This window comes from Piliocolobus tephrosceles, chromosome 10 (genome assembly GCF_002776525.5).
Source record: "Piliocolobus tephrosceles isolate RC106 chromosome 10, ASM277652v3, whole genome shotgun sequence".
In the NCBI taxonomy this organism is placed as follows: domain Eukaryota; kingdom Metazoa; phylum Chordata; class Mammalia; order Primates; family Cercopithecidae; genus Piliocolobus; species Piliocolobus tephrosceles.
In genome coordinates, this window is record NC_045443.1 from 48,989,169 (window position 1) to 49,003,690 (window position 14,522).

Here is a 14,522-nt window from a genome sequence, read left to right on the forward strand (position 1 = left end):
CATATTCCAAGACACCCTCCAAATTGCTTTCTTGCACCAGAATTTCCAAATTTGGGGTATCATCTAAAATAAATTGGGTATCAGCCAGGACATGAAGATCTTTTTATTCTAAAATGTTTTGTCTAGAATGTATCAGGAAAACTGGCCCCCAGAAAATGAGACTGTGAGATATGACTGCCTTTAAAGTCATTGCTCTCAAGTTTACCCTTTCATGAGGGTCTATAATTGGATAGTCCATTTCCTTTCTACCTCAGGACTAGAAGATCTTAGAAATCCTGAGCTAAAACAAGGGCAGGTATCTCTTTAGAGCTGAATGATTATCCCAGGTCTACCCCACTCTGGGACAGCTATTAGCTACAAAGGAAAGGGATAGGTCTCCCCTCAGTTCTCAGTATTGATCCTTAGGTCCAAACCCATAGCATGTTGAGAGCCAGTTGTAATTGTCTGTTTTCTTTTTCCTTCCTTTACTTTGGAGGTCAGGACATCTTCATGACCGAAGAACAGAAGAAGTACTACAATGCCATGAAAAAGCTGGGCTCAAAGAAGCCACAGAAACCTATTCCCCGCCCCTTGGTAAGTGCATTGTGCAGGCTGAGGACTTAGTGACAACCCATATAGGAGAAGTACTGCTAGGGTTACTGCAAAGGAAGGAAAAAGGTAAGTGATTAGGCTGCTTTGTGCCTAATCCTCTCCTCACCACCCATCCAAAAAATCTGAATAGGAGAGCAGAACAGGGATTAAGCATGGGGGCTTTTACATCAATCCTCAACCTATCCTCTGAACCTTCCTTGGGCAACCGCCAAGAATCAGCATGTGAACCACATTGGCTTTGGCCCCTGTAGAGAGATGTTTTTAGAGACAACCAACAATTAACAAGAGAAGATGAATAAAATTGCTCTCTTTCCTACCAGTTCAAGATAGGATTTGGTCATAATTTTTTCAGCTTCTTTCTGCTCATTAGGTATGTCTTTGCAGGATGTGTCTAGAAGCTAAAGTCATGCTTCTGGCTATTTGTGGGAGCAGAAGAGGGTAAAACTATGTGAGTCTGGTGCCCTGATTCCCTCTCTTGAGCTGAGCCTTTTATAAAACAGATTAGGGGGCTGAGATTCTGCTCCACTGTTCCATTGGTGGTGGTTGTCTTGTTTCAGAGAAGGAGAAGGAGATGCCCTGCTCCTGATTCCATATATCCGGTTGCGGGGGACATCACCCCCAAAAGCCAGGCCCAGAGTTCCTTCTTCTATAACTTCCATTTAGCAACTTTAAAAAACAGACACAACACCACCAAAAAACACTCAGCAGAACCTTTAATACAAAAGCTTCCCTGGCAATCTAATTTGTAGAAATAAAAGTAGAGTGACTATGTTTGAATCAAGAGTTATAGTTCCAGAGCGTTTTCTCCCCTCATCCCCACACACGCTGCACATTGGCAAATCTACGGCATCAACCTGTGAAGGAAAAGAAATTCTAGGGCTTTGCAGAGCAGATTAAAACCCACCAAGTTAAAGTAATCCTGAAAATAAGCATCAGCCCAAGTACCTAGGTACTTAAAACAAACAAAAAAGCAAGGAATCTTAAGAAAGAGAACAGTTGGGGTTTTTTATTTCCTTGATGAGACTTCATTTTGTGATAGAAATGGGACTAAAGGGAATGGAAAAGGGTTAACATTTCTAAAGTTCTGTTTAGTACTTTACATATGGGAACCTGAGTGTATTTTCTTCCACATTAAAATATAATAACTTCCAGCCTAGGCAACATAATGAGACCCCATCTCTACAAAAAAAATTTTGTAAAAAGTAGCTGGGCATGGTTATGGGTACCTGTCGTCCTCACTACGTAGGAGGCTGAGGTAAGAGAATTGCTTGAACTTGGAGGCCAGGACTGCAGTGAGCCATGACTGTGCCACTGTACTCCAGCTTGGGCAATACAGAGAGACTCTGTCTCAAAAAATACAAAATAGAATAAAATATTTTTTAAAATGTAGGAAACATTAAGAAAGAGTGATTAACATTCATTTAGCAAATATTTATCAGTCTCCACTACGTACCAGGCACTAAGCATTATGTGATGAACAAAAGGTAGACACTGCTGTCATGGAGCTTATAATAGTTGGGGAGATAGATAATAAATAAGCAAACAGCTACAATAAAATGTGGAAGATTGTGGGGAAAAAATTAACTGGAGGGCTATAAGTGCTGGATCTACTTTAATATAGTAGTCAGAGAAAGCCTCACTAAGGAGGGTCTACTTGAGTGGGTGAGAAGGAACCGGCTGGGCATGGTAGCTCATACTGTAATCCCAACTTGGGAGCTAGAGGCAGGCAGATTGCTTGAGCACTCCATTCTGGGGAAGAGAGCAAGACCCTATCTCAAAACAAAACAAAAAAAAAGAGATGGAACCAAAGAGCTGGGGAAAGAGATTCCTAGCAGAATACACATGACCCCAGAAGCAGAAAACAGGGTGGCCAGGGGGTGGTGAGCCAGAGGAGGGACATGAGCAGAGTCAGACTGTGCCAGGTGTCTCCCTGTAAGCCAGGTTAACAATAGGGATTGTGTTGCAAGCCCAGTGGGAAGCTCTTGAAAGGTTTTAAGTAGGGGAATGATATGATCCATTTGTTTTTTGTTTTATGTTTTGAGACAGAGTCTCTCTCTGTCAACCGGGCTGGAGTGCAGTGGCGTGATCTCGGCCCACTGCAACCTCTGCCTCCTGGTGGTTCAAGCAATTCTTGTGCCTCAGCCTCCCGAGTAGCTGGGATCACAGGTGTCTGCCACCATGCCCAGCTAATTTTGTATTTTTAGTAGAAACAGGGTTTCATCATGTTGACCAGGCTGGTCTTGAACTCCTGACCTCAAGTGATCCCTCTGCCTCAGCCTCCCAAAGTGCTGAGATTACAGGCATAAGCCACCACACCTGGCCATGATCCATTTGTTTTAAATCATTACACTTGCTATTGTATGAGGACTGCATTGGATGATGGCAAGAGAAGAAGTAGGAGACCAGTTAAGTGGCCAGACAAGTCCAGATGAGAGATGATGGTGGCTCAGGTTAGAGTAGAGCCAATAAAGATGGAATGAAGTGGATGAGCCCAAGTTCTATTTTTGGAGGAAGAATCAATAGGCCCTTCAGTGGATCAGATGAGGGAAAAGAAAGAGACAAAGATGGTCCTCAGATTTCTGGCTTGAGAGCCTGGATGAATAATTGAGATGAGAGGAACAAGCTGGGTGAGGGGCAGGGAACAGACTTGACTCTGCTTTGGACTTAAGTGTGAGAGGCTTGGACATGATAAGTTTGAGATGCTTATGAGTCATCAAGAAGAAGTGGCAAGTAAGCAGCTCAGGTTCAGAGGAAAGGTGTGGGCTGGAGAAGAAAAGCTTGAGAAGCATAAGTACATAGATACCACGTAAGCAGCAGGAATACATGAACTCTCGTAGGGCAAAAATTTAGAGAAAGAAGGGATTAAGAGAAGAAATTGCTTGCAGATGAGACCAAAAAAGGAGCAGCTGGGTAAGTAGGAAGCCATCCAGAGTGTGTGATGTCACAGACACAAAAGAGAAGTGGTCAGCTGGGTATAGTGGTGCACACCTGTAGGCCCAGTTTATTGGGAGGCTCAGGCAGGAGTATCACCTAAGGCTAGGAGTTTGAATTGCTGTGTGCTATGATCGCACCTGTGCATAGCCACTGCACTCCAGCCTGGGCAACACAGTAAGACCCATCTCTAAAAACAGAGAGAAAGGCTGGGCGTGGCTCACACCTATAATCCCAGCATTTTGGGAGGCCGAGGCAGACAGATCACTTGAGGCCAGGAGTTCGAGACCAGTCTGGCCAATATAGCGAAACCCCGTCTATACTAAAAATACAAAAAATTGGCCAGGCACGGTGGCTCAAGCCTGTAATCCCAGTACTTTGGGAGGCCGAGACGGGCGGATCACGAGGTCAGGAGATCGAGGCCATCCTGGCTAACACCATGAAACCCCGTTTCTACTAAAAAATACAAAAAACTAGCCGGGCGAGGTGGCAGGCGCCTGTAATCCCAGCTACTCCAGAGGCTGAGGCAGGAGAATGATGTGAACCCGGGAGGCGGAGTTTGCACTGAGCTGAGATCCGGCCACTGCACTCCAGCCCCGGGTGACAGAGCGAGACTCCGTCTCAAAAAAAAAAAATACAAAAAATACAAAAAATTAGCCAAGCGTGGTGCTGTGTGCCTGTAATCCCAGCTATTCGGGAGACTGAGGCATGAGAATTGCTTGAACCTAGGAGGCAGAGGCTGCAGTGAGTCAAGATTGTACCACTGCACTCCAGCCTGGGCAACAGAATGAGACTCTGTCTCAAAAAAACAAACAAAAAACAGAAAGAGAAGCTTTCTTTGGAAAGCTCTTGGTGAGGTAATATTGATGTTGGTCTCCATCCTTGCTCCTGATAGAGTAGCAGAGCTGACCAGTATTACAGAAAAGAAGGGAGAGGGCACCTCGATTAGCAGGGTGACAGCTTCCATAGGTTGACTTGGAAAGGTTTTCATGAATCTTTTATCTTTTCCTTCCCTTCCTCCCCAGAACAAAATCCAAGGAATCGTCTTTGATTTTGTCACTCAGCAAGCCTTTGACATTGTTATCATGATGCTCATCTGCCTTAACATGGTGACAATGATGGTGGAGACAGACACTCAAAGCAAGCAGATGGAGAACATCCTCTACTGGATTAACCTGGTGTTCGTTATCTTCTTCACCTGTGAGTGTGTGCTCAAAATGTTTGCGTTGAGGCACTACTACTTCACCATTGGCTGGAACATCTTCGACTTTGTGGTAGTCATCCTCTCCATTGTGGGTGAGTGGGGCTGGGGAAGTAGGCGAGGGGAAAGGGGACCTAACTGATTGTGAGGATGAGATATTCCAGGAGAGGAATGAGTGACACAGGTCTGAAGTGCAGGCAAGATACCCTCATAGCTTAAACCCATGTGTGCCCCTGAGTCATCTTGGGGGCCTGCCTAGCAGGTTCCATGGTCAGTGAGTTTCTACTGAGTGTTCTTAGTAGTCTTGGATTATAAATTCTGTGGCTCAGGGAAAAAAGAAAAAAAAAAAAAAAAGGATTGGTTCTTGCTTTTAAGGAGTTTAAAGTCTAACAGGGAAGGTAAAAGAAAGTTGTCATTAAAAAATGTAGCACAATAGAAGTATAAAATGAAAAAAGGAATGATTGTTAACTTGGCTGTTAATGATATAGTCTAGGTAAGTTCTGGTGGTGATGGCCATGGTAGTGCTGCTGTTACTGGCAGGGCTTGTTTACTGAGATTTTTCTATGGGCCAACTACAGTTTGAGAGTTTCTTCACCTGTGTTATCTCATTTGATTCTTATTACATCCCAGGAAGCAAGCTTCTTTATTATCCTGACTGTATAAATGTCCACAACCACTTGCTAAGAGGTGGTAGAGGCATAACTCAAGTTGATCCCAAAGTCCATGTTTTTTAATAGTGACTATGTGCATTTTGCTTCAACTTAAAAGTGTGGGGGGCATGATGTCCTGGCAGACAGGCAGAAGGAAATGCCACCCTGTTGATTGCCCTCCCAAAATGTTTCCTTGCCTTCCTGAAAGGCATCTTGTGTGATAAAACTCAGCCTTGGTTCCAGGTAAGTTTGACTCATTTACACTAGAGAGAGTGCTCAAGACCCATGGGGCCAGCCCCAGAGCTCCAGTGGCCATGCTGGGCCTAGTGCAGTGGTGAGTAAGGTAACAGAAGGCAGGGGTCTCTTCTTGACCCATGCCACCCTCTAGTTCTGTCCTCCAGAGCAGCATGTCCAAAAATGTGTTGATGTGTGGAACACTAACCCTATACATTTCTCCCCAAGAAAACAATCTCGTGAGGAAATTACTTTAGGTAACACTGCCTTTAATTTTCCTTTGGAGGTTCACAGTGCACATTACTGAATTCTCTTGGAAGTCCTAGAAGTGGCGCATTCGTATAATCCCAGCACTTTGGGAGGCCAAGGTGGGCAGATAGCTTGAGCCCAGGAGTTCAAGACCAGCCTGGGCAACATGATAAAACCCCATCTCTGAAAAAAAAAACAAAAAACAAAAATGAGCCAGGCATGGTGATATGTACCTATAGTCCCAGTTACTTGGGAGGCTGAGGTGGGAGGATTGTTTAAGCTCGGGAGGTGAAAGCTGCAGTGAGCCAAGATCACGCCATTGCACTTCCTAGATGACACAGAGAGACCTAGTCTCAAAAATAAAGAAATAATTCTGTTTAAATGTAACATAGCATCCCACCTTTATTAGACCACAGTTTCCTTTTTTTCAGTAATAATAATGATAGCTCACATTTTAATGGAACACATTATGTGCCAGGTACCATTATAAGTGCTTTAAATATGTTAATTCATATAATCCTCTCAACAAACCTCTAAGAATCCTGAGGAACTGAGGCACAGAGAGGTTCCCAAGACATGTGGCTGGTAAGTGAGCAATTGAGAGTTCAAGCCCAGCCCGCTGGCCTCAAGTCCATTCTCCTGATTTCTCACAAAACACACTTTGGACAATGCTACCCTTGTCCACTGCTCTTGAAACTTTCCTGGCCACTTATTGAGTGACGCAGAAAATCCACAGACCAAATCACACCCCCTATTTTCAAATGATACTCTAAAAAGAGGAAGATGTTTTTGATGATGAGGATTTTTATTAATCATTAATTTGTTCAGAAACAAAAGTATAGAAATCAACTTTTTAAAGTAAGAAATGTATCAGAGTTTTCTAGAGGAACAGAACTAATAGGATAGATGTATATATGAAAGGGAGTTTAGTGAGAACTGACTCACACGATCACAAGGTAAAGTCCCATGATAGGCCATCTGCAAGCTGAAGGGAGCCAGTAGTGGCTCAGTCTGAGTCCCAAATCCTCAAAAGTAGGGAAACTGACAGTGCAGCCTTTGGCTGGCCAAAGGCTTTCACTCTTGGTGAAAGTCCAAGAGTCCAAAAGCTGAAGAACTCAGGGTCTCATGTTCGAGGGCAGGAAGCATCCAGCGCGGGAGGAGATGAAGGCCGGAAGACTCAGCAAGTCAGCTTCTTCCATCTTCTTCTACCTGCTTTTTCTAGCCGAGCTGGCAGCCGATTAGATGGTGCCCACCCACAATGAGGGTGGGTCTTCCTCTCCCAGTCCACTGACTCAAATTAAAAGTAATGGCAAAAACTGCAGTTGCTTTTGCACCAGCCTAATCTCTGGCAACACCCAGAAACAATACTCTGCATCCTTCAGTCCAATCAAGTTCACACTTAATATTAACCATTATAAGTCCACCCCTTGCCAACTTGAACCCATACACATCTCCTGAAATCATACTTAATATCCAAATAAATACAATAATAAGGTCATAATTACGCCTAACATAATACAGCTGTCCTTCATACAACAAGAAGCACACTAATCCTTAACCTGAATGCTATTACATAAAGTTAACTAAAGTTAACAACACTTAAATGCTGATATGAAGTCAACAAATCTTATGTCACGTGATAAAGGAAAAAGAAAACTAAAATGAAGATATTTTCCTAGTACAAGTATATACATGCACAAACATGTTCTTAACAAAATAAAGAGGAAATACTTATGACAACAGTCCTCATTTCTGCATCTGATCACGTGGTCGTAGCTGGCATTGATGACTACCTTCTACTACTCATTCTATATTCACTTTGCCTTCAGCAAGCCCAGGGCTGGTTGTGGTTTTTAACCTTGTGGAGTGACCCAAGTCTTCATTCCTAAAGGGTCTGGGGCATTTGTAGTCCTGCCTGGATTGGGCTGTTGTAGTTTCCCATTGACCTTAATCACAGGGCATGCTAATACTAAGAGACACCCTAAAGGATCTCCTGTATTCCATGCACACTCTTCCATACCTCCATTTTGGAGCAGTAGACTGATTTCATCTTGATCGTCTGGGTCAGTCACCCCAGCCAACACTATAACTCCCTTCTTAGACTGTTGACTTAGAGGTAGCCCAAAGTGGCTAGGTGGCAATCTTAACTTCAAGTTTCATGGAATCATTGTTGTGTTTCCTAGTGGCAGCATTCCTCCCTCTGGAACTAAGACCTCTAGGCCAGCAGAACATAATGTCGCAGGAACAGGAAGCAAAAATTTTGCTAGCCGGTCACTAGGGGTGATGGGGAGTGGTGCCACTTCCATTTCCACCCCTTGATTCCTGGACCCATGAATCCTGGCTATGGGAGAAATAGTACCATCTATTGGACGCTGATTCAGAGCATACACAGCCTTCTGGAGAACTTTGCCCCAGCCCTGCAAAGTATTATTACCTAGTTGGCATTGTAATCATGACTTCAAAAGGCCATTCCACCATTCTATCAATCCAGCTGCTTCAGGATGATGGGGAACATGGTAAGACCAGTGAATTCCATGAGCAGGAGCCCACTGCCACACTTCCTTAGCTGTAAAGTGAGTGCCTTGGTCAGAAGCAGTGCTGTGTGGAATACCATGACGGTGGGTAATGCATTCCGTGAGTCCACAGATGGTAGTCTTAGAAGCACTGCTTGCAGGATAGGCAAACCCATATCCAGAGTAAGTGTCTGTTCTGGTGAGGACAAACCGCTGCCCTGTCCATGATGGAAGAAGTCCGATATAATCAGCCTGCCACCAAGTAGCTGGCTGATCACCCTGAGAAATGGTGCCATATTGAGGGCTCAGTGTTGGCCTCTGCTACTGGCAAACTGGACACTCAGCAGTGGCCATAACCAGGTCAGCCTTGATGAGTGGGAGTCCATGTTGGTGAGCCCATGTGTAACCTCCAGCCCTGCCACTATGGCCACTTTGTTCATGGGCCCATTGGGCAATGACGGGGTGGCTAGGGAAAGAGGCTGAGTGGTGTCCACAGAATGAATCATCCTATCCACCTGATTATTAAAAGCCTCCTCTGCTGAGGTCACCCTTTGGTAAGCATTCATGTGGGACACAAATATCTTCACAGTTTTTGACCACTCAGAGAGGTCCATCCATATACTTCTTCCTCAAATTTGTCACCAATCATGCTTCTTTGAAGTCCCTGACCATCCAGCCAAACAATTTGCTACAGCCCATGAATCAGTCTATAATTGCAAATCTGGCCATTTCTCCTTCCAAGCAAAGTGCACAACCAGGTGCACTGCTTGAAGTTCTGCCTGCTGGGAAGATTTCCCTTCACCACATCCTTCAGGGATGTCCTAGAAAGGGGCTATGGTGCTGCAGCTGTCCACTTTCGGGTGGTGCCTGCATTTCATGCAGAACCATCTGTAAACTAGGCCCTGGTCTTCTCGTCTTCTGTCAGTTGATCATAGGGAACTTCCCCATCAGTGCAGGCTCCAGGAGAGAAGGCAGGGTGGCAGCAGTGGAGACCATGGGCATTTGAGCTACTTCCTCATGTAACCTACTTGTGCCTTTAGGACCTGCTCAAGCCCCATCAGGTGCATACCATTTCCATTTGATGATGGAATGCCGCTGTGCACACCCAACTTTATGGCTAGATGGGTCAGAGAGCACCCAGTTCATGAGAGGCGGTTCAGGTCGCATGGTAACTGGGTGACCCATGGTCAAACGTTCAGTTTCCACCAAAGCCCAGTAACAGGCCAAGAGCTGTCCCTCAAAAGGAGAGTAGTTATCTGCAGAAGATGGCAGGGCCTTGCTCCAAAATCCTGAAGACCTCCTCTGTGATTCATCCATGGGGGCCTACCAAAGGCTCTAAACAGCATCCCTATCTGCCACGGACACCTCAAGCACCAGTGGATCTGCTGGGTCATATGGTCCAAGTGGCAGAGCAGCTTGCACGGCAGCCTGGACCTATTGCAGAGCCTTCTCCTGTTCAAAACTGGCAGCCTTTCAGGTCACTCAATAAATGGGCTGGAGTAACACACCCAAATGAGGAACGTGTTGTCTCCAAAATCCAAATAGGCCCACTAGACATTGTGACTCTTTCTTGGTTGTAGGAGGGGCCAAACGTAGCAACTTATCCCTCACCTTAGATGGAATATCTTGGCAGGCCCCTCACCACTGGACCCCCTAGAAATTTCACTGAGGTAGAAGGTCCCTGAATTTTAGTCTGATTTATTTCCCATCCCCTGGCACACAAATGTCTCACCAATAAGTCTAGTGTGTTTGCTACTTCTCGCTCACCAGATCCAATCAGCATAATGTCATCAGTGTAATGGACCATTGTGATATCTCGTGGAAGGGAAAAGCGATCAAGATCTCTGTGAGCAAGATTATGACACAAAGCCAGGGAGTTTATATACCCCTGAGGTAGGACAGTAAGGATATATTGCTGGCCTTGCCAGCTGAAGGCAAATTGCTTCTGGTGGACCTTACGGACAGGAATAGATAAAAAGGCATTTGCCAAATCAGTAGCTGCATACCAGGTACCAGGAGATGTGTTAATTTGCTCAAGCAATGAAACCACATCTGGTATAGCAACTGCAATTGGAGTCACCACTTGGTTCAGCTTATGATAATCCACTGTAATTCTCCAAGATCTGACATCTGCACAGGCCAAATAGGAAAGTTGAACGGGGATGTGGTGGGAATCACCACTCCTGCATCTTTCAAGTCCTTGATGGTGGCACTTGTCTCTGCAGTCCCTCCAGGGATGCAGTATTGTTTTTGATTTACTGTTTTTCTAGGTAGAAGCAGCTCTAATGGCTTCCATTTTGGCCTTTCCCACCATAATAGGCCTCACACTACCAGTCAGGGAGCCAATGTGGGGATTCTGCCGGCTGCTAAGTATGTCTGTGCCAATTACACATTCTGGCATGGGAAAATGACCACAGGATGAATCTGGGACCCACTGTAAGTCAGACCTGAGCTAAAACTTCATTAATTACCTGACCTCCATAAGCCCTTACTCTAACTGGAGGACCACAATCATGTTTTGGGTCCCCTGGAATCAATGTCAGCTCAGAGCCAGTGTCCAGTGTCCAGTAGTCCCCAAAAAAGGACCAGTTACTCTGGTAAAAGGCTGGAGGTCTCCTTGGGGAAAATTGGGAGAAAGATTAACAGTATAAATTATCAGTAGTGTAGTGGGGTCCTTCCTCAAAGGGACCTGGCCTCCCCTTTATTCAAGGGGAATATTATTGTGAGTCTGTACGCTGCTTCAAGTCTGGAAATGGATTGAGGGGGCACGATTCTCTATTTTTATAATTCAAATTAGTCCTTCGTCCACTTGACCTGGAAGTTTTCTGCTTATACAAATTAAGAAAGAATGTAATCTCCCTAAGCCTTTGGATCCCTTCCTCTACATTAAACCAAGGGAGATCAGGCATATCCAGCTCACTCACAGTGGGCCATCTTTCAATCCATGTTTCAGCTAACCAAGCAGATAAACTATTAGAACCTTTTTTAACTCCCCAAGCTGCAATATTAAATGCAGAATCCCTGCTTAGTGGGCCCATATCAATAAATTCAACCTGATCCAACTTTATGTTCCTTCCACCATTGTCCTACAACCTTAATATCCATTCCCATACCTGTTCTCCAGATTTCTGCTTATACAAATTAGAAAACTCCAGCAGGCCAGGCACCGTGGCTCATGCTTGTAATCCGAGTATTTTGGGAGGCTGAGGGGGGCAGATCACTTGAGGTCAGGAGTTCAAGACCAGCCTGGCCAATATGGTGAAACCCCGTCTCTACTGAAAATACAAAAATTAGCCGGGCATGGTGGCATGCACCTGTAATCCCAGCTACTCGGGAGGCTGAGGCACGAGAATCACTTGAACCCGGGAGGTGGAGGTTGCAGTCAGTGGAGATTGCATCCCTGCACTCCAGCCTGGGCGACAGAGCAAGACTCCATCTCAAAAAAAAGAGAAAGAAAAAAAAAATCAAGCAGTTCTTTTGGAGTGTAGCTCATCTCGTGGGTCACACTCTGAACCTCACCTCTAGGGACCTGCCATGACTTGAGTCTAGTTACAGGTCTAGAAACAAACAGGGGTGTTGGGGGTGGATTCAGAGGAGAATCAGCATTGTCTTGCCTGGCAACTGCCTCTGGGGAGACCACTGTTGCTTCAAGCATTGCAGGGTTAATCTCAGACAAATGTGGAAAGGCTGGTGGCAGCCTGGGTGAGGGAAGGGATATTGCCACCACTGGGGATGGGGAGGCTGTTTCCGCTGGCAAAAAAGGCTGTCAGAGTTTACAAGCTTAGTGTCCCCAGCTTCATCAGGGTCCTCCCACACATCCCTATTCCAAGTTGCAGAGTCCTGCTCTTTTCCAATCAATGCCCTCACTTTAACAATAGATACCGGCAGGGGGTGGTGGTTCACGCCTGTAATCCCAGCACTTTGGGAGGCCAAGGCGGGCAGATCACGAGGTCAGGAGATCGAGACTATCCTGGCTAACACGGTGAAACCCCATCTCCACTAAAAAATACAAAAAAATTAGCCAGGCCTGGTGGCGGGCGCCCGTAGTCCCAGCTACTTGGGAGGCTGAGGCAGGTGAATGGCGTGAACCCGGGAGGCGGAGCTTGCAGTGAGCCAAGATCGTGCCACTGCAGTCCAGCCTGGGGACAGAGCAAGACTCTTATCTCAAAAAAAAAAAAAAAAAAAAAGATAACCTAGTGAGGCTGTGCATGCACCTTTCCTGGCAGGCCAGCCACTTGCATGATAAGAGTTTGTGTCTGATTTTCTGTATTTTCAGCCACTTGCATGATAAGAGCTTGTGTCTGATTTTCTGCCATTTCAGCCCTTTGTCTAGAGGAGATAAGACTCAGGGCAATCTTAGAAGACTTGAGGCTCAGTATGTGCTTCTGGAGCTGGGAGTTAGCATCCCTGAGCTCATCCTTTTCTTTCATCACTTTCTCTAGCAAACTTAGGAGCAACCAACCAACTTCATTATATTCCTTGGTTTTCCATATAGTCACTAAACTCTTTGCCTTTCAAGAGCGATGAATCAGGAATATCAAATACCATCTATTTTGCAAAACTCCCTAAACAGTTCATACCAGGGACTATTAGTGTTCTCCATACTATCAGAAGTAGAATCCTTCGCATTTTTGGGTCTAATCAGATTAAGCAGCCAACTCCAGAAACCCCAAAAGCAACTAAAGAAATCTATCCTTAAAATTGTGTTCCTCTAGAACCACTCCTGGTAACAAAATCTGTCAGGGTTTTCTAGAGGGACAGAACTAATAGGATAGATGTGGTCTCACATGATCACAAGGTGAAGTCCCACAATAGGCCATCTGCAAGCTGAGGAGCAAGGAAACCAGTAGTGGCTCAGTCCGAGTCCCAAATCCTCAAAAGTAGGGAAGCTGACAGTGCAGCCCTTTGGTCTGTGGCCAAAGGCCTGAGAGCCCCTGTAAAACCACTGGTGTAAGTCCAAGATCCAAAAGCCAAAGAACTTGGAATCTGATGTTTGAGGGCAGGAAGCATCCAGCGCAGGAGGAGATGAAGGCTAGAAGACTCAGCAAGTCAGCTGCTTCCACCTTCTGCTTGCTTTTTCTAGCTGAGGTGGCAGCCAATTAGATGGTGCCCAGCCACACTGAGGGTGGGTCTTCCTCTGCCAGTCCACTGATTCAAATGTTAATCTCTGGCAACACCCAGAAACAATACTTTGCATCCTTCATTCCAATCAGGTTGACAATATTAACTATCACAAGGAATTGGGGTAAAACTAGCTCTGAAACCACCTGCAGTACCCCTTAAATGGTGTTTCCACTGCCTACATCACTGTCTGCCCCATTTCTCTCCCTTTTTCTATGGGGACAAACACATTCATCTTTCAAAACCTACCTCAGGCATCATCTTCTCTCTGAAGCCCTACTTGCCCACCATATATGGGCTGCAAGTATCACATATACTTGAATAGATGTTACATAACCTGACTTATTTGGTCGGGTTGTGATTTAATTGAGAGAGCTGAGAAATCATCATGGGTGGGTCCTGGCTAAGGTAGAGATTTTCTTGAAGGCTCAAATACCCCATGGAGGTTACCTGACCCAAGAGGCTCCAAGAGGTTACCTGACCCCCTCTATGAACTTACTGCATCTTGTCTTTTCCTGAAAAGCTAAGATTCTTCAAAGGGGATTCTATAGCCTTGTGCAGTTAACTGCCCCAGTATTTATGCATTCTTATGATTGAGAAATGTTTCCTTAAATTAAATCCCTCATGTCAGCTGAAGCTCCCATTGTCTTGTTAGTGCCTGGACAGCAAGAGAAGGTACTGAACAAAGAGAACATGTCAGTGCCTTCCCTTCGGTTGTCATTTCCCAGACTTTTCGACTCCTTCCTTCTGTGGCCCCTCATTTGGGTTCCCTCATTGCTCTGTAGCTTTAAAGAACAAGTGGCCTGGTTGAGGCGAATCCCAGGATGAATATAACTAGAAAAAGGCTCTCTGATTTGTACACTTTCACCTTTTGCCTTTATATCCTAATGCCTTGGCATCTTTACCTGCTGATACTGGTTTCTTTTCTTTTCCTCCTTTTTTTTTTTTTTAAGACAGAGTCTCTGCCTGTCACCCAGGCTGGAGTGTGATCTCGGCTCACTGCAACCTCTGCCTCCCAGGCTCACGCAATTC

At 45.3% G+C, this 14,522-nt stretch overlaps 1 protein-coding gene across 2 annotated transcripts in view; it reads left to right on the forward strand.

Moving 5' to 3' along the window:
- Positions 1-14,522, forward strand: part of SCN8A (sodium voltage-gated channel alpha subunit 8) — a 213,384-nt gene that overhangs the window by 190,426 nt on the left and 8,436 nt on the right. For both annotated transcript variants that reach the window (XM_023211079.2, XM_031936307.1), the window contains exons 24-25: positions 469-573; positions 4,548-4,818. In XM_023211079.2, the coding sequence (XP_023066847.2) occupies positions 469-573; positions 4,548-4,818 (376 nt within the window). The remainder of the gene's footprint in view (positions 1-468; positions 574-4,547; positions 4,819-14,522) is intronic.